The sequence below is a fragment of the Coenobita brevimanus genome, chromosome 63 (genome assembly GCF_032717465.1).
Source record: "Coenobita brevimanus isolate Jiangsu-jjx chromosome 63, ASM3271746v2, whole genome shotgun sequence".
Classification (NCBI taxonomy): Eukaryota; Metazoa; Arthropoda; class Malacostraca; order Decapoda; family Coenobitidae; genus Coenobita; species Coenobita brevimanus.
The window spans coordinates 26634889-26660761 of NC_137016.1; the positions used below are offsets into that span (position 1 = coordinate 26634889).

At 42.3% G+C, this 25873-nt stretch overlaps 1 protein-coding gene across 1 annotated transcript in view; it reads left to right on the forward strand.

Moving 5' to 3' along the window:
- The window catches only part of rb (adaptor related protein complex 3 subunit ruby), a 539541-nt gene that overhangs the window by 305158 nt on the left and 208510 nt on the right, over positions 1-25873 (forward strand). Inside the window, exons 13-14 of the mRNA XM_080276000.1 lie at positions 14141-14218; positions 16002-16117. Coding sequence (XP_080132126.1) covers positions 14141-14218; positions 16002-16117 — 194 coding nt within the window. The remainder of the gene's footprint in view (positions 1-14140; positions 14219-16001; positions 16118-25873) is intronic.

A 25873-nucleotide genomic window follows, 5' to 3' on the forward strand; every position in this document is an offset into this window, starting at 1 on the left:
GTGGGCAAACTTTCGGATCATGTGAGGCTTCTTCTTAAACCGAGAAGCCCCCATGGGGATGAGGTACCCCGCTCGCGGCGGCCAGCGCTCAGTCCCCTCGTATTCCTGGTAGGCGGTTGCTTCTGGCCCCTGGAGCCATTTATTATCAACCCATTCTATATGGATATAAACACTGAAAATACCATTGGTCCTCGAGGGGAGGTCGACCAGACCCTCGAGACATCACCCTCTGTTCGTGATGGTGGTTCTTTGCAAGTGCAGGCTGGAGCTCGCATTCCTGCTGCTGCTACTAATGATGCTGGTAGACCCCGTGAGTCACCTATCAAGTCTTCCGAGATTTCTTATAATCTGGATACGCTTAAGCTGATTAATATGTTTACATCTCTTTCCTACCGTGCCATTCACTCTCTTTTCAAACCATTTGGAACAGTTGTCGTATCCGTCTAAGATATGATGATGACTGTAGGTCCATTCGATGTTACGTGACCTTTACTTCTGGCAGTGCTGCCAAAGCCGCTTTTGAAGTAAGGAATTCTCTTTCTCTAGGGGAGGCCAACTGTACTGTTGAGCTGATCCGATCAAACAGCGTAATGGATTGTGAAAATGACTATTGCCCCAACATCTTTGATGATGCTGAAGAGCGAGTTCCTAAGGTGCGCCACGCCCCCACACCTTACTGGTTTGTGGCATATTATAGAGAAGGGCGAGGAAACTTCATCCACGCTGCTAGGTATCTAGAGAAAGAAATTGGAGTGCTTCCTGAGGGTAACCTCAAGAAGTATGGTAAAGGAGTGTTAGTTCGAGCAAAGGATCTGACACAGGCCATGATGCTTCTCCATCTACCTTGCCCTTCTGATGGCCTCTTTGAGACCATCAAACCTCATCGAACATTCAGTTACAGCAAAGGGCGTGTCTATAATCAGGATTTGTATGCTTTTTCAGAAGATGATATTCTTGATTTGTGCCCTGCTAATGTCCAGCGAGTATTGAAGATCAGAGGAAATAGTAACATGATCGTCTTCACCTTTTATGGTCCTTATCTCCCAGATCGTGTTAAAATTGGCCCTCTGTCCCTTCAAGTAAAACCTTTTGTTGACCGTCCCCTGCAGTGTTACTCACGTTATGAGTTTGGTCACGGGAGGAAGAACTATATAAATCGTTCCCGGTGCGGTCATTGCTCTGCCCTGGACTCACATCCTACTGTTGAGTGTGAGTCGGATTCCTATTGTTTTTACTGCAGGGAGGCTCATTCCCTAAGTTCTCGACAATGTAGGAGGTACCGCCTTGAGCAGGATATTCTTCAGTTGGCTAACTCACAGTTCATTAGCCTGGGTAGTGCCAGACGGGAACTTCTGTTTAGACAAGAGAAGGATGGTGGGGCTAAGACATTTGCCTCCTCCCTCTGCCCTGATTCTTCCAACTCCACATCTGGTTTGGCTTCAGCACCTTCTCACCTTCCTCAACCAGCAAAAGTTTCTTCCCGCTCTCTTCCGATTGCTTCTTATATTCCTGTCCGGAATAAGTTTTCTGTTTTGTCAACCGTGTCAGATAGGCCCTCCACAGCATTCTCATCTGAAAGACCGGAAACATTAACTACAAGAGTTCATGCCGTAGAAGTCCATGCCCCCATGGATTCTCCAACAAGAACACCTAAAATATTTACATCGCATCAGAGGCACCTTGGATGTTCATGTGAAACAATTGACTCAACAGGCATTCGTCCTAGCCCGTCAGTTGTTTCTCCTGAATCATCAGCTGCCCCCTCTGTTGAGTCCTCAGAGTCTACAAAGACAATCACACATATACGTTCTCCGACTAAGCAATCTCCAAGTTTTTCATCTCAGTCACACCAGAAACGTCCCCGAGGGTCTACTGAGTCTCTTGACTCAACGGACGTTCCACCTAGCAAGATTCCTCTAGGAGTATCAGATGGCCATCAACAGAAGACGCCCTATTCTTATATGAAACGTGCCCCTAATTGAGACAATAAATTAAACGCTGCTAGGCCTACCTTTTCTTCGGAGTCCCGTGTGCGAGTTCTGGCTACTGCACTAGGTACTTCAGCACGAGTGCTGGTCTCCCCTCTGGAGGCTTGTCAGGGTCCCTGCATTCCCGCAAAACTGTTGACATACCAAGTAAAGTTGGCACCGGGAAGTACAGTTCTTGGACTCCCTCAAAACCCCGCACTAAATAGTCAACTTCAAGTTCCTCCAGTGGAAGTTTCGTCTGTAACTTCTAAGATCCCAGTCACCAAATCTGTTGTTGACAAGTCCGTGAGGAGCCGTCGTCTGCCATTGCACACTGATACCAAACGTGCGCCTTCATCTTCCCAACCGCGTAAAGGAAAGGTTGGGGCTTCTGACGTTAGTAGGTAATTTTCCATTCTGACATTTTGCAGTGGAATTGTAAGGGTCTTCGCTCTAGGTCTGAGCAACTAAAAGTTCTGATACATGACTTTGATCCAGGTATCGTTTGTCTCCAGGAGACCATGTTGGGCTCTGAGGTATACAATCCTGGATTGAATTATGCCTTTCACAGGTCTCCCCCTCCACCAGGAAATCGTGCGCATGGGGGTACAGCAATAATTGTTCACAGGTCCTTGCAGCACTCTTCTGTTCAGTTGCAGACAACTCTTCAAGCCGTTGCTATTACAGTTGTACTGGAATTTTCGCTCACGGTGTGTTCCTTGGTGGTGGTTTCAGTGAGCATGACATTGAAGATTTAATCCATCAGCTTCCTGTCCCCTTTCTCCTTCAGGGAGACTTTAACGCCCATAATCCGCTATGGGGTGGTACAATTTTGGATGCTAGTGGAAGGAATATAGATGACATACTCCAATCACATAATATCTCATTTTACAATGGACTCTATGACTTACCACAATGTCTGTAGTGGAGCCTCCTCCGCTGTTGACTTGAGCTTGTGTTCTCCCTCCATCCTAATGGATTTTCGTTGGTCAGTAAATCCCTTTCTGAATGGAAGCGACCATTACCCAATCCATCTAAAGTGTGTGAAAAATGTTCCTGCTCATTCTTCTCCTAGGTGGAGGGAGCCGGAGGCTGATTGGTTGAATTACAAAAACGGTATACTTCTGGCTAGGCCTTTCGAGTCCTTCTGTAGTCACTTGGAAGCCTATGATTACTTTGTTGCTGTGATTATGGGCAGTGCCCGTGTGGCCATCCCTATGTCGAAAGGTAAACCGCGTTGACCTGCGGTCCCCTGGTGGAATAAAACCTGTGCCATACTAAGGAAAATTACGAGAAAGTGCTATCGTCGTTATAAGACCAGAGCCTCAGCTGCCACGCGCCAAATTTACCAACGTGCCATGGCAAAGCAGCGTCGCTACTTTCGAAAGGCCAAGCGGGACTCCTGGATATCTTACATCAACGGCATTAATTCCAAGACTCCCTCTAAGGTTATATGGAGGAAAATTAGAAAGCTTTCAGGCAAATTTATCCCATCTCCCAACCCGACATTGAAAATAAGTGACAACCTCATCACTGATCCTGCTGAGGTTGCGGAGACCTTAGGGAGGCATTTTGCTGATGTCTCCAAGTCCTCTCGAATATCAGGGAATGGTATTCCTGACGTGCCTCCACTTTCTCCATCTTCTTGCAATGCTGCCTGTAATGCTCCGTTCACTCTCCGGGAACTAGAAGACGTTCTGTCATCAACTACCTCTACATCTCCAGGTGAGGACAACATCCTCTATTCAATGCTCACAAATTTGCCTGTTATGGCTATGAAGTTCCTCCTAAAGATCATTAACAAAATTTGGGAAACGGGCATTTTTCCTGCCAGTTGGAGAGTTTCCTTCATTGTTCCCATCAGCAAGCCAAACAAAAATCCCATTTTGGCCACCACCTATAGGGCTATCGCATTGACCAGCTGTGTTTGTAAGATGATGGAAAAGCTAGTTAATGCAAGGTTAGTGTGGTACTTAGAATCCGAAAAGCTGCTTTCTCCTTACCAGTTTGGGTTTCAGAAGAACCGTTCGACATTAGACCCCCTCCTGATCCTCTCAGATAAAATCCAGCAAAGTTTTGCCAGCCATTGTCAGACTATTGGGGTGTTCTTTGCCCTTGAGAAGGCGTATGACACAACCAGGCACACTAGTATCCTTCTTCAACTGTCTCGATATGGCATAGAGGGAAATATGTTTCGCTTTATCCGTTCCTTCTTGTCGGAACGTCACATTAAGGTTCGTGTCGGAAATGTTGTATCCAGCCCTTATAGGCAAGAGGAGGGTGTTCCCCAAGGCAGCACTCTTAGTGTCATCTGTTTCGCTGTGGCTATCAATGGAGTTCTCAGTCAGATTTCCTGCCCTGTGTTGGGCTCCCTGTATGCTGATGATTTGGCAATTTGTGTGTCTGGCTACGACGCAGTCGAGATTAGTCATCACCTGCAGAAGTCCATATACACTATTTGTCGTTGGGCTGATGATAATGGTTTTAGCTTTTCACCTTCCAAGACTGTTGCAGTCCGTTTCACTAGAAGCACACGCCAGGAGGTTGTCCCACACTTAAAGTTAAACAACGACATCATCCCTTTTGAGAAGGAGGTTAAGTTTCTGGGTATGATCTTTGACTCACGTCTCTCCTGGTCACAGCACATTGATTATCTGAAGCTTAAAGGCAAGAAATCATTAAATATCCTTAGGGTGGTTTCTGGTTTTGATTGGGGTGCTGATAGGAACTCCCTTCTCAGGCTCTATAACTCTTTGTGCCAGTTACAGATTGACCACGCATGCCAAATTTATTCCTCTGCATGTAAGGCCAAACTTCATGAGCTTGATGTGCTCCACAATACGGGACTACGACTGTGCTCGGGTGCATACTGCACTTCCCCTGTGGAGAGCTTATATGTAGATACAGACCAGCTTCCTCTGGACTTACGCAGGCATGAGTTAGGGCTTCGCTACATTGCACGAATTAAGAGCAATTGTTACACCAATCTTTGTGTTGATGTTCTGTTGCAGTGTGACCCGTCTAAGTTCTATGGTCCTAGAGCCTCTATACCATTCCAGATTCGCATGCTTCCTGTGGGTGACGCATCACTGAGGGAGCAAAAAATTGAACCAATAAGCTACAGCAGTCTCCCTCCTTGGCTCATTCCAGAACCTAATGTGTGTCCCAAAACCACACGTAGAAAAATCTTTTCGTTCGGATGAAAAAACTAAATCGAAGTTTTTGCGTCATGACCTTCTCCACAGAGACTCAGTAAAGTTGTATACTGATGGCTCAAAGTCACCCCTTGGTGTAGGCTGTGCTCTCGTCCATGAAGGGGGTGTACGTCTTGGACGGCTTTCTAATAATGCGTCTGTTCTCACTGCTGAACTAACTGCTATTGAGAAGGCTCTTGAAGAGGCTTACTCAATGCCGGGAAAGACATTCACAATATATTCAGACTCCTATGGAAGCTTGACCGCCATTAAGCAGTTTAACACATTCCACCCTATAGTAAGGAAGATTCAGTCTTGGCTTTGGCGCCTGGCTACAAAGTATAAATTTGTTTCGTTCTGCTGGATACTGTCACATGTTAATCTCTATTGGAACGAATTTGCTGACAAAGAGGCAAAATCGGCGTGTTCTCTTGCTTCTGTTGGGTATAATAATGTTCCCTATTCTGATTTGAAGACCGTTATCCGTAACTTTGTTTGGTCTGAGTGGCAGGCGAGATGGGCTTCCCCCTCCTTGGCCAGTAACACGAAATATAAAGAGATTCGGCCATCGGTTTATGCCTGGTCATCCTCTTCTCAGGCTTGTCGGGGTTTTGAGACGAGGTTGACTAGGCTGCGAATTGGCCATACGCGTTTGACTCACGGGTTCCTTTTGGACCGAGGGGTCCCACCCCAGTGTGACATCTTTCAAGTCACAATAACTTGCAGGCATTTCTTATTGGACTGTCCGACCTATGCTCGCTCTCGGGCGAAATTTTTAACAAATACGGGATCCCTATCAGTTGTTTTAGGTATTAGGGCAAATGTTTCTAGCCTTATGGCATTTTCAAAGGAGACAGGGCTATACTGCAAACTGTAATTGGTGTTGTCATAGTTATGTTTTAGGGCCTGCTGACTACATTTGTTTTCATTTTACCTACGATTTTAGTTGCATGATTATTGTGTAGTAGTTTTCTCAATTTTTATACTCATTCTTTTAAACTATTGTCTTTCATATCTCATTCATCAAAGCGCTGAATGACCTATCAGGTCCCAGTGCTTGGCCTTTGGCCTAAACTTCATATTCCATTCCATTCCATACGGGAAGCTCCCAAAACCATGTGTCCCTTGGATTGCACAGTGCGCAATCCACAGGACAGGTGCGCAAGCACAATTTAGTTGTGCGAACGCAAATAAATTTGCACTTGTGCACCTGCCTTTTCATGTGCGAAAGCGCAACATTGCGCATGGTCTCGTGCGGTGTGCAATGCACAAACGATATTTACTGGAGCGCAGTGGTGTGCAATTGCGCCTTGCACAAGTATTTGCACACCTGCCCAGCACTGAAAATAGTGATAGCTAGGGCAGGTGGAAGTACAGTACTGTCATAGCAGAAAGAAGATGGTTATGCAGTTTTCCACAAGGGTGTGAAAAAAAAAAAAAAAAAAAATTGTGCAGTGTTAGTGATATTTGGGTGAATAATAGACATAGTAGTATCGGAGGTAGGCTGCAAAATAATACTGAGTTTAACTGTGCAGTGTGAGAAGGAGAACAAACAGAAGGAGAGATGTGGGAAAAGGTTAATTTTGCTGGAGATTCTTTTGAGTTGTTGGTGGAATTTTGTTATTTGGAGGACATAATACAAATATGTCCTGGATGTGGGGCTAGAGCTAGCTTGATAGCAAGGGTTAGGAGTGGTTGGAAGAAATGTTAGAAGTTGTTGCCTCTCTTGATATTGAGAGGGCTCTTCCTTTGTGCTAAGGGGTCCTTGTATGCAGCATATATTAGGAGTGTAATACTATTGGGTAATGAGACTTGGCAATAAAGGAGGAGGATATTTGTTGGCTGAAATGTATAGATAGGATGATGATATGTATAGCTTGTCCTTGAATGACAGGCCTGGGGGGTTAGAATTGTGAATGAAGAGTTGAGTGAAAGGATAGAGCTTGAATGTATTAGTGATATAATGAGAAGGGGTAGCTTGAGATGGTTTGGACTTGTGGAGAGGATGGAGACTGACAGTTAGGTGTGTGGAGGGTGACAGATATGAACATTGAGGGTAGAGTTGCAAGAGATGGATTGAAAAGACTTGGGACAAGGTTATACAGTCTGCGTTCTGGGATAAGGGACCGAGTAGAGAGGCCACTAGAGATTGAGCAGTGTGGACAGCCACCATTAGGTCACCAAAGCTGATGCATGCAATTATGTTGGAGCCATTATAAATGAAGTGAAATAAAATTAAACTAAAAGGTTGTAACTGCCGTTCAGATTGTAAATAAAACTCTGAGAAATGGAAATGATTAGGTGGATGTGCAGTGCGTCCCTGAGTGCAAGGCCTGGGAGGGCTAGGTTTACGATGGAGTTGAGAGGTAGGATGGGACTGGAGTGTTCAGTATTGATGTTGTGATGAGGAGGGGTAGATTGAGATGATTTGAGCATGTTGAGAGGATGGGGGATGATAACTGGGGGCAGAAAGTGAGAGGTGTTAATGTTGGGGATAGGGTAGCAAGAGATAGACTGAAAAAGAAATGGGAAGAGGTCATTGAGTGTGACCTCAGGGATAAGGGACTGAACAGGGAAACTGCTAGAGATCGAGCAGCATGGAGAGCTGCCATTAGGTGACCAAGGTTGACGCATACAAGCATGCTAGAGCCTTCAAAAAACAAAATCTTAAAACGAAAACAAATGAACTCAGGCCCCGAGCTGTCAACACAAAGTGTGACTTGGTATGCCTCTTCCAAGCCTTGCACACGGTTTTGCCACACAACCTCCATGACCTTGCTGACCTAATCAGTTCATCGTCCATACTGTATCACTGACAAAAGTTTTGTAAAAATCTGTTGAGGGATTCATTAGATATCACCTGCACAAGGATGAAGTAAGGCATCCCCATATGATGTTGACATTTGACCCCTAGACATAGCTGGCCTAATCAGTTCATCATCTCCTCATACTGCATCACTGACAAAAGTTTGGTGGAAATCCATCGGTGAGTTCAGGAGATATCATGCCCACAGTAGTTTTACAGACACATGGACCCACGCACATGGCTGACAATGTAAACATCGAGGGACCTGAATTTCCAGGTTTTGATAAGGAAACAAGTGTAATAGATTTGGTTAAAACCTTGATCATGAGGGTCAGTGAATTAGAAAAGAAAGTGGAGGATCTGGTATCAAGAAACATGCCTGAAAATACAGAAAACACTATACAGAGTCTGATACAGGCCAATGAGATGGCGAACCAGGAGATCGAGAATTTGAAACGAGAAAATATCGAATTAAGGAGAAAACTAGAAGAGAGCAGTAACAAAACGTAGAAGATGAGTAGTGTGTTAGAATAGAAGGTGAGTAGTGTGTTAGAAGAGCAAAAGGCAAAGTGGGCACATGTGGAAGAGGAACAGAAAGAAGTGATTAGCTTAAGCAAAATCACTCAGGAAGAAAGGGAAATGAACACAAAAAAATGGAAGAAAATTTAGTGAAAATATTGCAGAAAAATGAGAAAGTAGTGAGAGAAACTGTAGGAAGGAGCAGATATTTAGTAATATTTGGAAATAGGGAGGAGGAAGAAAAGGTTAGATCCGTGAGACTCAAGAGAGACATGAATCAAGTGAGAAAAATATTGGGCTAGATCGATCCTGAGAGAAACAAGTGGAAAAAAGAAATTGAGGCAGTAAGGAGGATAGGGCCATATAAGAAAGAGGAAGTAAGACCAGTGTGAGTTAAGTTGTCATCAGGAAGTGTAGTAAACGATATACCTAAAGTGACTTGGAAACTAAGTAAAGAGGCAGGGATGGAAAAGGTTATAGTAAGAAAATATTTGAATGAAGAAGACATAGAAGTTTTAAAATCTTTGAAGGAACAAGTGAAGGAAAAAAATGACAGGAGGGCAGAGGAAGAATGTAAATCTTTTTTTTTGGAGAGTGATGGATATGAAAGTAAGGAAGTGGTATGTGAGGAACTAGAAGTGAGGGAAACTATGGGTATGGATATGGCAGCAAATAAGAGACGAATGAGTAAAGATAAAACCAGTGACGTAAATCTAAGCATCATGTATAGTAATGTGTATGGGTTAATATCCAAGAAAGGGGAAATTGGAGACTATATAAATGAAAAGAAACCTGAATTTGTTTGCTTGGTGGAGACTAAAATGCCCCAAGATGTTGATACTAAATTATTTGGATGGAACAGTTATAATATTTGGAGGAAAGATAGAGAAAGCAAGTTTGGGGAAGGTATAATGATTTTAACCCGCAGTGACCCAAGAGCAAAAAATATAGAAATTGAGAATACCATGGCTGAATTTTTGGGAGTTGAAATAGAAGACAGTTATGGAGAAAAAATAGATGTAATAGTGTTTTATGTGCCTCCCAAAACTAGGGCATGGACAAAAGATTGTGAACAGTTAATAAGAGAATCCATTATTAAACTAATGATCATACTTGAACGAAGAAATACAATAATAATAATGGGAGATTTTAATTGTAGAGAAGTGGACTGGGAAAGTATGAATTCTGGAAATGGTGATGGGAAACATGTTAACCCAAGTAATTAAAGAAAATACAAGAATTAGGGGTGACGACGAACCATCAAGGCTTGACTTGTGTTTAGGAAGGACCCAAATGATGTGAGAAACATAACCTACCAATACCCCTTTGGTAAAAGTGATCATCTGGTTATTGAGATGGAAGTGGTGGGAGTAAGGGAAGGAGAAAGGGGTGAAAAACACAGGAAGAATAGATGCAATTACAGGAAGGCAGACTTTCCTTCCCTGAGAAACTTTTTCCAAAATGTAGACTGGAGTAAAGTGAATACGATCACAAATGTTGACGAGAAATATGAGTTTCTGATAGAAGTGTATAAAACAGGAGTTAGTAAATATGTACCAAAATTTTCCGCAGCTATGGAAATGAAGAAAGAATGGTTTAACAACAGATTTAGAGTGGCACATGAGGCAAGAAAAAGGGCATGCAATAAAGTGAGAAGAAGGTATAGTGAAAGGGCTTAAGAGGAGTACAAGCGGGTAAGAAATGAATATGTAAGGGTGCAGAGAGAATAATGGATATAAGAAAAAGATACTGTAACTAAATGTAAAAAGGAGCCGATATTATTTTATAGGTTTGTGAATGGTTAAATGAAAGTTAAGGACAGTATAATACGATTGAGGGATGGAAATGAAACCTGTGAAAGAGAAGAAGAATTGTGTGCAATAATGAACAACAAACTGCAGTCAGTCTATATGCTGGAAGAGGAATTTGGGGAACCTGAAATAGAACGCAGGGTGACGGAAATGGCAGAAATTACAGTGAATGTGAATGAGGTGCTGCAGCTGATGAGGGATTTGGATGTAAGGAAAGCAGTGGGACCAGATAGTGTGTCTGGATGGATCCTGAAGGAATGTGCAGACCAGTTAGTGTGGCCTGTTTATGTCATCATTAAGACTTTGCTGGAAAATGGACAGTTGCCTAAAGATTGGAAAAGAGCAAGTATTGTGCCAGTCTTCAAGGGAGGAGATAGGGAAGATCCACTCAATTATAGACCTGTATCACTTACTAATATTGTTTGTAAAATCTGCGAGAAAATTATTAGAAAAAGATGGATAAAGTATTTAGGAGAAAATGATGTGATAACACCAAGACAATTTGGTTTTAGAGAAGGACAATCATGTGTTACTAACCTATTTTCTACAGTAGGGTATAGATGTCATACAAGAGAGAGAGAGAGATGGACAGATTGCATCTGTCTTGACCTAAAGAAAGCATTTGACGGGATGCCCTATAGGAGACTGCTGTGGAAGTTGACCAGATTTACACAGTGGGTGTAGTTTTGATAACAGTTCTTTCCACTTACACTAATTCTCAACTTATACATTACTTTTCTGAAAAAATAACACCCGTTTCAACTTTATATTTGACTTAGCACCTACTGACTGTGGAGGGGTGAATGGGAAACTATTAAAGGTGATGGAAGATTATTTGATAGGAAGGCAGATGAGAACAGTTATACGAGATAAGGTTTCACAATGGAGAAACGTTACTAGTGGAGTACCCCAGGGCTCTGTCTTAGCCCCAATAATGTTTCTGATTTATGTAAATGATTTACCAGAGGGTTTAAATAGTTACATGAGTATGTTCGCAGATGATGCTAAAATCATGAAACATATTAAAGGTACTGATAGTTGTAAAGAACTGCAAGAGGACTTAGACAAACTCCACAGCTGGAGCCAAGAAGTGTCATGTATTAGAAATGGGAATGAGTGAGAAAAGACCGCACTAGACATATAAAATGGGCAGTGAGATCATTTGTAAGAGAACAGATGAGAAAGACTTGGGAGTGACTGTTCAGGATGACTTGTCACCAGAGAAACATATAAACAAATTCATTGGAGGAACTTATGGGTTACTGACCAATATGAGAGTGGCTTTTAATTATATGGACGAAGAAATGCTGAGGGAGTTGATAGTGACCATGATAAGACCAAGGCTAGAGTATGTGACTGTGGTATGGTCACCTCATTTGAAGAAGCATATTGATAAACTAGAGAGGGTTCAACGGATGGCAGCGAGGATGATACCATGTTTTAGGGAACACACCTACGAGGAGAGACTGGCAAACTGAAGTTACCAATGCTGCGTGAGAGAAGAGAATGAGGTGACTTGATCATGATATTTAGAAATGTAAGAGACTTGGAAAGAGTCGATAGAGAGGATCTTTTTGTGTTGGATGATGGAAGAACAAGAGGTCATGACTTCAGGTTGAGGAAAAGTAGATGTCTTAATAATCTTGCAAGGTTCAGTTTCCCAAATAGAAGCATAAGTATTTGGAATGACTTAGACGAGGAGGTGGTGCAGGCAAAGAACATTCATGTGTTTAAAATTAGACTGGAATAATGTAGTAATGAAGTCAGGACAACACGAGCTTAGCTCAATTCCTGTATACTGCAGAACTGTAAGGTAACTGACATGAACGGAAACCGGACCGCCCAGCTAGGTAAATACATGCATTCACGGACAGCCTAATCATTTAATGCCTCCCCCACCATAGGTGGGCAGGAGCATAGTGATAAAAATATTTCAGTTTCAGGTGGTCCAAATTTTCTTTCAGTTATCGCTTCTATTTTCTTTGACATACCAGTACATCAAAACCTCTCTTTAAAATTAAGTAGTTTATACATTTTAATTTTTCAGGGCAAGAAAATGTGAAATGAAGTGCTGAGAACACAGGACCCGAGCAGTTGACACAAAGCGTTACCCTGTATGCCCTAGCCAGACCTTGTGCACAGACTCACCATACAACTACCATGACCTTGCTGACCTAATCAGTTCATTGTCCTTTCATACTATATCACTGACAATAGTTTGGTCAAAATCCATCAAGGGGTTTAGGAGAGGTGTATGGTATGTAGGAGGACTACTGGGCCTTGAGAGCAGGCTGTAAAGCCTGTGCTTAGAGTTGGACACCTTTAAAAACAAAAACAAAAAAATCAGATGACCCTGACCTAGCAGACCTAATCAGTTCATTATCTCCTCATACTGCATCACTGACAAGATTTGGTGGAAATTCATTGATAGGTTCAGGAGATATTTTGCCCACAAGAGTGTTACACATGTACGGACCCACGCACACATGCATCCGCCCATGCATGCGTGAGCATATAGACCAGTCACTTAATGTCTCTTCTACCTTAGGTGGACGGAGGCATAAAAAAAAAGCTGAAGCACAAATCCTGGTTCCTGTGTCAGCCTCTAGCAATGAGATTTGTGATAAAAGTTTGTAGAACATCTTATCTGTCTATAGCAAGGTGCCGTAAGTCTTATGAGGGTGGCCGTTTGTGTTGAGTTAGTTGTTTTATAGGGAGGGGCACTAACCCACCACCAACCCACTTCTTAACAAGTAGGGAACAATTGGGTTGGTTATATGGTTACCACCCAGCATTGTAAATGGTTTCCTGGCTCACAGGAAACCATTTGACATGTCATTCAGTATAAAGGCACCAGAAAAAGAAAAAAGCAATAACAAATGTCAGGAAAAATGGGAGAAAAAGGAAGAGAGGAGGGCAGACAGAGAAAAAGATTGGTTAAGGTGAAGGAAGAAGTAGTCACCACTACATCAAGTGAGTTGATGATGGTCGTCACTGGCCCACCACCTACCACATAACATCTTACGAAATCAGGTAAATAGCAGAATTAGTTTTCCTGCCATAGGTAGCACCACAGGCAATGAGCAAGCACAAGCATAGTGAAGGGCAACACATCTCCCTTGTATTTTGTATTGGTCTGTTTATGCAAATTTTATTTTACAAAACACTTCATTTATTTAAATTAGCAGTGATCTTGAAGTGGAAATGATAGTAAAAGGTGAGTAATTCATTGGGGATTGAGAATGATCTTGTTTTGAATCTTATGGTCTTAGCCTTACTAATGCAAGATGCAGGAAGAAGTTTTAAGTATTTTTTCTTGCAGAAACATTATATAACATGGTATGAAATCTTGTACTGTTATATTTGTATATTAGATGACCAAGGCTGGTCATCTGAACATATAAACGATCCGATACAAACGATATTATAGTACTTCAACAGACATATGATGTAGTGATTCTCTTCTGTTACTGCAGTGTTGAAGCATATACAGTGGTGGTGTTGTGCGATGTGTACTATAATCACACAACATGCATTGCATGAGGGTGGCTGCTGACATCACAGCCAGTCAGATAGGTTGCTGCATGTAGAACTTTTGGTCGTTATGGACACATATCATCATAAAATGAGGTTAAAAATAAAAAGACATTTAAGTGAAATTCGTACATATTTAAAATCCATAGATATTGTTTAAAAGAAACTTCTACCGTCAGCCAGTTACTTATGTTATTGTTGTGAAGGTTTCTCCCTAACATACAGCATAATCTTTGCTGAAGCTCATGTTGGACCTTACAACTAATATTGTTATGTATAATGCCCTCCATTTCTTTTTCCTTTTTGCAGGATATGTTTGAACCATATTTAAAAAGCTTCTTTGTGCGGTCAAGTGATCCAACACACATCAAGGCACTGAAGTTAGAGGTAAGTGGTTTACAGAATCTGGTACTGTGTGCAAATGGATTGCAGTGGATATGATTCACTGTACTGGAAAAATATGCATAGTATCTAATTCTTGTGAGCCAAACATGCACACAGGCCACCTATTTTTCTAAACAGAAGTAATGTATTTCATAGTTTTGCCATGCAACATAACACAACTTTGGGCATAAACTAGACAATCCATTCTTTGAAACCCAGCAGTCCTAATCAAACCAGAAAGTACCCCTCACATATACTGTATGTCCATCCATCTATCCATCATCTAATCTAGTGTTGCCCCATGAGGAGCATGGGGCTAGGCAAGTTGGTACTGACATTTAAGGTGAGAGTGACCAGCCTCACTCATCCCTGAGTGGTATTACATGAGCAACAAACCTCAACCACCCCTTGGATATAAACCTGCACTGGCTCAATCTGATTGGAGCACCATAATTATCCACTAAACTGCCAGGCATCAATAATTTGGTTATATGGTTACCACCCAGCATAGTAAATGTTTTCCTGGCTTACAGGAAACCATTTGGTTTGTCACTCAGTGTAGAGTCACCCGTAAACAGAAGTAAGAGGAAAGAATGAGGGAAAGAAAGACAGAGGAGGAAGGAAGGAAAGAAGAAAGGAGGAGATGAAAGGACAGTCACCAAAGAGCAGCACTATATCAAGTGAGTGGATGGTGAGCCTCCCCCCACCTTCCACTGTCTACAATAATTATACAGTCAAGTCGCCTAAGGCGCGGCTAATTGGACAAACCCACGCCATAGAAAACTGTGCCATTCAAATAACTAAACTTATGGGAAACACGGAATTTGGTTCTGGACGTTCACCCAAAGTCCCCCTTTTCACCCCATTTTTCCCCACTTTACACATGCACACAATCAAGTAGTCAGTCAGTGCATGTATTACATGTAACAGTAGGCACAAAAAACAGAAGGGTGATCAGCCTTGTGTCTGCTTGGGCAATACCATGTGCTGCAGATTGAGCGAAAAAAAGCTCGGCCAAGTAGACACAGATCAGCTGACCGACCAAAACATTAAAGATGGCGGAGGCTGCTTGGTCAAGCACTGATGGAAGTTTATTTGATAAAGTTTGTATGTTCAAGTGTCAACAAAACTCATATTTAACACATCAGTAATTATTTTTGTATACGTGATGATGATGATGATGATAGGCATTATACTTCATCATAGCTCAGAGATAGGTACTTTGTCACTAACCCGTCCATAGTGGTTTTACAAACAAACCTATACACTAGTTACAATACCCAGAGTATCTTTAATGTTTCATTACTTAACACAGTGAATTTGGTGAAGTTTAACCTCTTCATAAGAGAGAAAAAAGTCCACAGTTGGAGCATTTGTAGTATGGAGCTGAAGTGTTTGCCATCTTCTTTGTTTACAAACAGGCGAGTGCACTGTCAGGGGAATTTGCCTGCTTGTTTCAAACCATGCCACACCCGCGCCATAAGTAGTTTATATACGTGGTTCATTTTTTTTGGATGTGGAACCTTGTTGTGTCATAGATAACCGTGCCATAGAAGTCCACGCCATGGGCGACTTGACTGTACTGGCAACAGGAAATCTGGTTAGTTGATTTTTCCCTTTTTAAACTAAATTCTCACCAGGTTGCAAATGCAGTAAAGTTTGATTTTGTTTAACTGGCAGTTGTTTGTACATGAAGATTCATAAAATACTGCAGGAGCTTGCTGCCTGTTGCATTCCAGTGAAGCACTGTGTGTTTATGTCACGAGTATAGTTTTTCTTGTTTCAGGTTCTCACGAATCTTGCCACGGATACAAACATCTCTGTTATTCTGCGGGAGTTCCAGACTTACATAGGATCCTCTGATAAAGAATTTGTAGCTGCAACTATCCAAGCTATAGGAAGGTAAGTTCATTCATTCGTCATCTAATCCTGTGTTGCCCCATGAGTAGCATAGGAGCCTGGGGCTAGGCAAGTTTGTCTTGACGTTTAAGATGATAGTGACCAGCCTCACTCATCCCTGAGTGGCATTGCATGAACAGTAAACCCCAACCATCTCTTGGACATAAATTTGCACCAGCTCAATCCAACTGGACTGCCTTAATTACCCACCAAATCTCCAGTTGCCATAATTTGGTTATATGGTTACCACCCAGTGTAATAAATGGTTTCTTGGTGTACATGAAACCATTTGGCTTTTCATGTAGTGTAGAGTCACCCATAGACAGAAGGAAGGGGAAAGAAGGAAGGAAGAGAGAAAGGGTCAGGCATCCAAGAGCAGCACTACATCAAGTGAGTGGATGGTGAGCACCCCTACCTAAGTACAGTTAAATATCATACCATTAATATTTCTTAGGGAATTCAAATTCTTATACTGTAATATTGTAAAGTATCATTATCATCACTTGTCAGTACATGAGGTGGTGAGAGTGCAAATACAGTGGCGTCTCTTGTATCCGAAATCCTTTTAACTGTAATATGCCATTAACCGTAAGTTTTACTAAAACATTCTCATTTCAGTTAACCACAAAAGTCTGAAATCTATCCAAAAATTCAAACACTGCAGGCTTGTTTCACACCACTAGTGTTAGTTTATGGTTGCTCCGCTAGTCACTAGAGCGAGCAAGTTGCCCACTCCCTCACCTGCATCCACCATCTCGGAAGATTTGGATGATGTGGAAATGATTGAATAAGGAAACAGAAAATATGAAAAAACAATTAGGTTTAAGACTTTATTTGTCTGAATTGCTCACAGTGATTTACGTAATTGTTTTGGTGAAGGTTTATTTAAGTTTATTTGAGTCAAGATTAATTTAAGTTGACAGTCTCTATTACAGTTACAAAAGTGCAGTTACATGTGTAGTTTCTACAGTGTATTAAGTGTTTTGGTGATGGTTGAGTGGCTTTCGGGGTGCTGGTGGTGGTGGTGGGCTAGACGTCGCCAAAAATGGGTGATGGATGAGTACAATAGTGTTCCCTTGTATCCTGCATATTATTACAGTATATTTTATCCGAAAAAATCTTAAATGAAGCTCTGAAAGTCCCATGATTTTCAGATAAAAGAGACTCCACTGTACTACAAGATGAAACAGGCAGATGTATGGGATAGAATTAAGGAAAACATTTGATAGGATTTCCAGAGAATTTGTGCAACAGGCAGTGAAAAACTGGGTATAGATGAGTGATTTGTATGGCAATGAAAATGTGTGGTTGTTCAGGAACAAGTGTGAGAGTAGATGGTATAGTATACTGTATAGAGTTAGCATAGAAGGTAGGTGTATACCAAGGATCTGTGCTGAGCACCCTTCTGTTTATCATGATGCTTGAGGCGCTTTTGCAGTAGAGTTTGGAACACCTTCATGTTATGGCACCAGCATAATAAGATGGCCCTGCTCCCTTGTTGTACAAATGTCCCTCTGCTTCCATTCCCCTGAAAGGAGGATAATGGATACAGCAGGGCAGCTTCAGCCTGAAATCCATTCGTTACACATTTAGATGAGCCTGAGGCCATTACAGTAACAATTGCAACAACAACAACAGTAGGTTTAGGTCATCATAGAAGTTGCTGTATATACTCTGTGTACAGTTAACCCTTTCATTACCTAATTCCATTTGGCAGTACATGTGTACTTTCATTTTTAAAACCATTGAGGTACCGAGAAAATTTTAGAAGTACAGCACACATGTACATACTTCCAAACAGCGTGATTGTCTGCACGGCTTTGCCGCCTTGGTATGGCTCTTATATCCTTCCATGTGGTCTTCTCTGGCAGAAAAAGCTGGATTATATGGCAACACTTTTTTGTTGATCAGTGGTAACATTATTACATAAATGTCATGAAATCTCTTTAGTTTCAATCAGTTGTAGACTGCGTATATGACATGATTTCTCAAGCACCAATCCGATTATCAGTCTCCCCACCACCCTTGCAAGTCGACGACTATTTTTGAAATAAATTTGTGAATGATGACTTGTGCCAACGGCCTTGGAAGGAATGTGAGCTCTGTACTAAAAACTCCCGACAGACCCTGTTATATGGAAACAAGTTGTCAAGTGGTGAGGAGAAGGATTTTACCCTTCATTTAGACAGTGATCTGCATGAATCTGATAATGAGCGGATGTCTGAGGAAAGTGACGATGATCTATTGTATGAGCCGAAAGAGAGTGAGGGTGGGAATGCAGACGACAGTGACAGTTGTGTTGAGTGTGTCTGCCTCAAGTTCTGACTCCTCTTCAACTCCTCACACATATAGGTTACTGAGTGACCCTTTTTCAGATAAAAGACCTAACAATTTACCTAATGTGGTGGAAGATTTTCCGAATGTGCAACCGGAAGTAATTTATCAAAATGAAAGCAACGTTGGGTCTGGTTAGTACTTGGATGGGTGACCGCCTGGGAACTCCAGATGCTGTTGGCATCCCTACGTGTCAAGTGGGGTTGGTGGAGGATTAGTGCCCCTCCCTGTAAAACAATTAACTCTAAGCCTTTGGCAACCCCATTTGGGATACATGGCGTCTGGCAATGAATGAAAAAATCACCTCTACAGTGCATTTGATTGTTTCATGTTATGACAAAAGAGACAGTGCAAAACATTTGTTCTTGGACAAACACACATGCAGGCAAATTTTTCATTGAGAACCGAACAAAACGCAAGAGAAATTTCATGGGTAGGAGATGGGTAGATGTTACTGAAAGTAAGCTCTTTGTGTTTCTTTCCCTGCAACTTCTCATGGAAATAGCGAAGTTGCCAAGAATCTCAGATTACTGGAGCAAGTCTGTGCTTTGCCGTGGGCCCCCTATGTTCAGTACTGTTATGAGTAGGAACAGGTTCATGCAGATGCAGTACTACGTTTTATGAGGTATGCCCACCCTGATGATTTTATTCCCAGGTAACCCATTTCAGGACTACAAAGTTTCTTTGAGATGCTACATGAAAAGTGTGTATTATACTTTTCTGCTGGTGAAAACTTCGCGGTAGATAGGACACTAATTCTGTATAAAGGAAGACTATATTTTAGGTAGTATATAAAGGCAAAAAGAAAGCATTTTGATATGAAACTCTTTTCCCTTTGCCCAAGTTCAACAGATGCGAAGGTATACACATGGAATTTTTGATTGTATACCCCTAGATGTTTTGAGTCTCCTTCAAGACCATGAACTTACAGCCCTTTCTTAGTCTGATGAAACCTTTACTGTATCAAGGACGACATGTAGTGGTGGACAACTGGTACACCTCTCTGACACTTTTAGAGTATTTGCTCCAGAAAAATACACTGACCACTGGGACCATCAGACCCAACAGAGATGTCCCTGTTGAGGTCAAGAAACAGAGACTGAAACAGACCCAGGCTGTGTTTGCTAGAAAAGATGATATAGTGGTAGTGAAATTTTGTGATAGGAAACTAGTTCATGTGATAAGCTTGAAGTATTAGGTAAGGTATGTTGAAAAGTCAAGTTGCCTGAAAGGTGGTAGACAGGAGATGGTGAAAAAAACCATTACCCGTCCAAAAGTACAATGAACAATTGGGGTCAGTGGACAGTGTAGATCAGTTACTTGAGCCTTATGACCCCACTAGAAAATGTTACACATTGTTCAAAAAGCTGGCTTTGCGTATGATAACAAGAACAATCTTAAATGTTCGAGTGATTTATCAAAATCTTCACCCACTTGAAAAAGCTATTGAGTATCATGATTTTCTAAAAACAGTGATTCACGAAATGTTATCAGAGCACAGGCTGGGGTACGTAGCCATGCTTGTCGAGGAAGAGGAGTCATCATCCAGGAAGAGAAGAAGAACACAACAGGCAGCTGCATTTGTTCATGGGCTAGTCACTATTCCAAGGACAGAGAAGAGTAGTCGCCCACAACACAGGTGTGCTCACTGTACTCGTTAAGAAAAAGAAAGTGGACACGACTGTACTGCCCTGCCTGCCCCAAACAGCCTGGATTATGTTCAGCTGAACATTGGCAGGCCTGGCACAACCAGTAACCCACAGGCATTCCTCTCTCTCATCTTTCTCTTACTAATCCTTCTTTTTCTCTTCCTTTTATTTTTCTTTACTTTTATACTTTCTACACCCATATTCTTTTCCGTTGACATCAGTTTTTCCCATCTGCCTTCATTTCTTTTCACTTCCTTCATTCTTTCTCATGTATGGCCATGCCTTGCCTGGTTATGTCTGCCTTGGAGCACGCCTGTTTATAGGTCACTTTCTCACCCACAAAAAACTTATTATTTACCGCAAGAAATCAACATAAATTACAAGGTAAGTAAATACATGTATAAACTGATTTGTTGAATATGGAGAGTGAGAGCAGTGCGAGTATAAGTGGTTGGGGAATGGCTGGGAGAAGAAGAAATGAGAGGAGGGAGGAAGAGATCAGTAGGGCGGAAGTACAGGAAGCAGTGAAGAAGATAAAGATTTGAAAGGCCCCAGGAATTGATGGAGTGTGTGGTGAAATGCTGAAGTATGGGGGTGAGATTGTAGTGGAGTGGATATCGAAGTTGTTTAGATTGGCTTGGGAAGAGGAAAGGGTTCCATAGGACTGGAAATCAGGTATAATTGTTCCTTTATACAAAGGAAAATGGAGAGAGAAGTATGTGGTAACCATAGGGGTATTTGCCTTCTTAGTGTGACTGGAAAAATATATGGTAGAATACTCATTGATAGGGTTAGGCATATGACAGAGGAGCTAGTTGGAGAAGAACAAAGGGGATTTAGGATGGGAAGAGGGTGTGTAGATCAGATATTTGTTCTAAGATGTTTAGTGGAGAAGTATCTAGAGAAGGGAAAGAAAGTGTATGTTGCCTTCATAGACTTGGAGAAAGCTTATGACAGGATAGATAGGCAAAGTATGTGGAAGGTAAAGAATATATGGAGTAGAGGGGAAATTGTTGAGTGCTGTGAAGAGTATGTACGAAGGAGCTAGGGCTACAGTGCAAGTGGATGATGAGCTGAGTGAGTTCTTTGATCTCAATGTGGGACTGAAACAGGGATGTGTGATGTCTCCATGGCTGTTTAATATATACATGGATGGGGTTGTAAAGGAGGTGCAAGGTAGTGCAGTGGATCTGGGGGTGGCTGTAATGAATGAGGGTGAGATTTGGAAGATTCCGGTGTTGCTGTTTCCTGATGATACAGTATTGTTGATTGAAGGTGAATGGGAGTTGCAAGGTTTGGTGAATGAACTTGGGACAGTGTGTAGGAGGAGGAATCTGAAAGTTAATGTAAACAAGAGTAAAGTTATGGTGTTTGAGAGGAATGAAGTCACAGAATGTACAATGAGGTTGGATGGTGATGATATGGAGAATGTGAGTACAATCAAGTACTTGGATAGTGTGATGAGTAAGGATGGAACTTTGGGGGATGAAGTGCATAAAAGGGTACCGCAAGGAATTGGAAGGTGATGAGAAATAGAGAGGTGAGTATGGAAGTTAAGAAGTCACTGCATGATAGTATTGTGATCCCTACCCTGACGTATGGAAGTGAGGCGTGGACCTTGCAAGAGGGGAACAAGTCAAGAGTGAGAGCAGTGGAAATGAGTTACTTGAGAGGAGCATGTGGAGTGACATGGAGGGACAGGTTGACGAATGAAGAAGTGAAGGAACGTTGTGTGGTGGATGTGGATGTGGTTGAGAAGATTGGTAGAAATACACTGAGATGGTTCGGACATGTGGAGAGAATGGAGAATGAAAGACTGACTAAGAGGGTGTATGTAGGCGAGGTGGAGGGAGGGAGAGGGAGGGGTAGACCGAGGATGAGGTGGAGGGATGGAGTTGAGAGGTATATGAGGGAGGGGGGAATGAGTTGGAGGGAGGGTAGTCAAATGGTGGGTGACAGAGCGACTGGGAGGCGTTTTGTCTGCGGCCACCCTTTGCGGGATTAGGGTGTCGGGCTATAGATAGATAGATATATAGATGAAAAAAAAATATATATATATATTTTTATTTATTTATTTTTTTGGCACAGTCTGTTGGGGTTTAACTGATCACTGATGTTAAAAAAATAATAACGCAAGTTATTTGTATGGACGTGATGATGAATAACCCCCCCCACCCCTCGACGTACTAAAAATGTTGTGTGATAACTCGGTGTTGGGGAGGGCGGCAGCCACCAACTCAGGGCATGCTGCTCAGTAAAGAAGGGGTTAAAGATATTAAGGGGAGGGAATATGAAGAAAATCAAGTGGACGGAGAGTTTGGAGTGTAAGGGTTTGGGAGAGAGAGTACTGTATAGGGAAAGAAAGGTTATGGTTATCAAGGTGGAAAGAGAGCCTCATTGTTGGGGAGAGTGTGATGTGTAAGAAAGGGGTTTGGCAGTATAGTAAATTCAGGTTGCTTGATGATTTCTTGTTGTTACTGTGAATATTACAGCTACTTCCTTTTCCTTGATGAAGTCTTATTAATTTCATCTGCGAAACTATGGTCTTTATAGTGGTAGTAGTAGTTGTTCCTTAGGCAGTCTTACTGAACAGCCCCAAGTCCCTAAGGAAGGCCATGGCTAAGACCGGGCTTTCCCACAGAGCTCTCAAGGAGTGTATATTGTGTTGTTGGTGTAGGTGATTGTGTGCAATGCAGTCTTTCATAATGTGCTTAATGGTATGTGGTGCTGTGTTGCATTCTGAACAGGCATCAGCGATGGAGTCATCCAGCCTCCTCTGGTAGCTTAAGAGGGCTGGATGATGCCCACATCTCAGCCTGGCCAGGTGGACCCTGTCCTCATGAGGGAGATAGGATTCAGAAGGGTGGATATCAGGAGGCCGTGCATGCAGCTGTGTGTTGTCTTTTAAGTGACTGAATGGAGCGGTGAGTGATTTGAGTATGGATATACTTCTGGAAGCTGGTCTGAGGTGGGCGAGGGAGGAGAGGTGACAGTATTTGTGTATGATATCGTGTGCTGGGTGTTGTTTTGATGTTCCTTGATGTGTGTGGATGTGCTGCCATGTACTGTAGTGGATGTTGTGGGTTTGTGGAGGCTGCAGTGAGAATTTGGGTGCCTCTCATGTCTAGATGATCCTTGACTTTGAGGACTTTGCTTTCTTGATGTAGGTGGTCTGTGGGTGTAGTAGTTGTGCAGCATGTGATTATTTTTAAGGTCTTGTTCTGTATGGTCTGTAGAGTGTTGTAATGTATTTTAGTGAGGTTAGGGGCCCAGGCAGGACTTGCATAATTCATCACTGAACGTATATATTGTTTGTATACTGTGGTTGTGGTTTCTTTGTTGTGTCCAAATGTTGTATGGGCAAGTGACCTCAAGGCATTGAATCTTGGTGTTAGTTTATTTTTAATGTTAGTGATGTGATGTTTAAATGACATTGATGTATTGTATGTTACGCCAAGGATTTTGTGTGTGTGTGTGTGTGTGTGTGTGTGTGTGGTAGGGGAGTGTTGTTTATGGTGAGGTGTGGAATGTGACTGTTCTGCTGTTCAGTTTGTGAGAAGGGTCACTGTAGATTTGGCTGGGGCTATTTTGAGCCTGTTTGTGCTGAACCATTCTTGTAGTGTGTTGAGGTAAGGTTGGAGGATGTGCGCAGCTGTGTTTGCATTTTGGTGTGTGCATGTGAGTGTCATGTCATCTGCATAGGAAGCTATGTGTATCTGTGGTGTGTGGGGTGTGGGTATGTCGTGCATGTATAGGTTAACCCTTTAACCGCGGGCATTGTTTTGCCCCGACTGGCCTCTCCCATGGGGGTTTCAGCCAAAATGTAAACAAACTTTAAACCTTTATAACTCTGCACAGAATAAATCTAGAGCGAAAAATAAGGTACCATTAGAAAGTACTAACCTTCGGCTTTGCAATGATGTAGGTTTCATGATTTCGTTGACTATCACTGGATGGGCAGTGCCGTTAGAAGTGAGCGATCTAAAATCACTATTTTTCGCTCACACACCATTACCAAATGCCAACCTCATTCTGATAATAATACTATAAACATACATGAACACTGCACATACGATAAACACCCACCCTGTGTTCACTGAGGCAGGTAAAAGGCACTGTAATTGCCCGTACTTCACTGCCACATCAGCGGTGTTGTAATCACTATTTTTCGCTCACACACCATTACCAAATGCCAACCTCATTCTGATAATAATACTATAAACATATATGAACACTGCACATACGATAAACACCCACTCTGTGTTCAGTGAGGCAGGTAAAAGGCACTGTAATTGCCCGCACTTCACTGCCACATCAGCGGTGTTGTCACTCACACAGCTGGACAGATACTGATGCGTGTTGGTCAGGGGTGGGGTGGGGGGTGGGAAGTGGGGGCCCGGGGTGTGGGAGGAGGGAGGTGGGGGTCGGCTGGAGTGAAAGAACTTAATAGCTACTCTCCCTTGAAACAATTGGCGCACGGAAAAAACGCGGGGTATTCAAAATATTCACAAACATTCGAGAATGACACCCGCGGTTTGGTCCAGTTTTTGCAATGTCATTCTGGGATGACACCCGCGGTTAAAGGGTTAAAGAGTGTAGGGGACAAAACAGATTCCTGGGGACGCCATTTGTGAAATTTCTGATGTTCATTGACTGACCGGCAAATGTTACATGTGCACATCTGCCTGCTAAGCAGTTTGCCAGCGATCTTTTTGTGTTATTGTGTATGTTTGTGTTGAATATTTTGTTTGTGAGGTTGTGGCGGGGGATGCCATTAAAAGCTTTGCTAATGTCTAGTGTGACTAGGAGTGTTCTGTGTGGTGGCCTAGCTGAATTCATGCTATCAAAAGCTCTCTAGTGGCCTAAAGCCATGTTGTGATTGGGCTAGGGGTGTGTGAGGTGCAACTAGTTGTAGTACCAGTTGTTCAGTGACTTTAGACAGGATGCAAAGGAATGTGATGGGGCGGTGAGAGGAAGGTTACGTGGGATCTTTGTTGGGTTTAGGGATAGAGATGATAATGCCATGCTTCCAGATGTTGGGTATTATGTTGTGTGAGTAGCTGTAGTTTGATATGTTGGTGAGTGCTTCTATGCCTTGTGGTCTAAGGTGTTTAATGTGAATGTTGCTTATGTTGTCTGGTCCACAGGCAGATGAGAGCTTAAGGTTGCCGATGATGTGCTTTGTCTGGTTGTAAGTGAAAGGTGAGAAGCCTGGGTCTGTGGGGAACTGTCTCTTACGTCAGATGATGCATCGGTCGTCGCGATGGAGGTTTAGAAGGCTGACTTGTGAAAAGTGATTGATGAGAGTGTTTGCTTGTTGTTTGTTTGAAGGTATAGTGTCTGTTGTTGTGATGGCAGCATGTGATTGTGTGGTGTTGCTGTTGGAGAGAGTGATGCTATTTATTGTTTTGTAGAGTTTGCTGGTGTTCATTTTGTGGTCAAGTGTTTGGAGATAATTATTCCAGTTTAGCGTTTGCTGTTCTGATATTTTATTGTTTATATAAGTGTTGAGTTCTTGTATTTGTTGTACTGTGTCTTGTGTATGGGGTGTTAGGGAGTGTCGTAGTGTGTCCCGTTGACTGATGAGGCCTTGAATTTCTGGTGTGAAGTTGGGGTTGTCTCTTTCTGTTGCCTCTAGGGATGTGTCTTTTGTCTGCATTTTGTATAATTGTATTGAAAGTGTGCATAGCAGTGTTGATGTTTGTGATGGGTGTACTGTTTAATGTTTCAAAATGTTGTTCTGTTTCAGTTGCAAAGGCCTCCCAGTTGGCTCTCT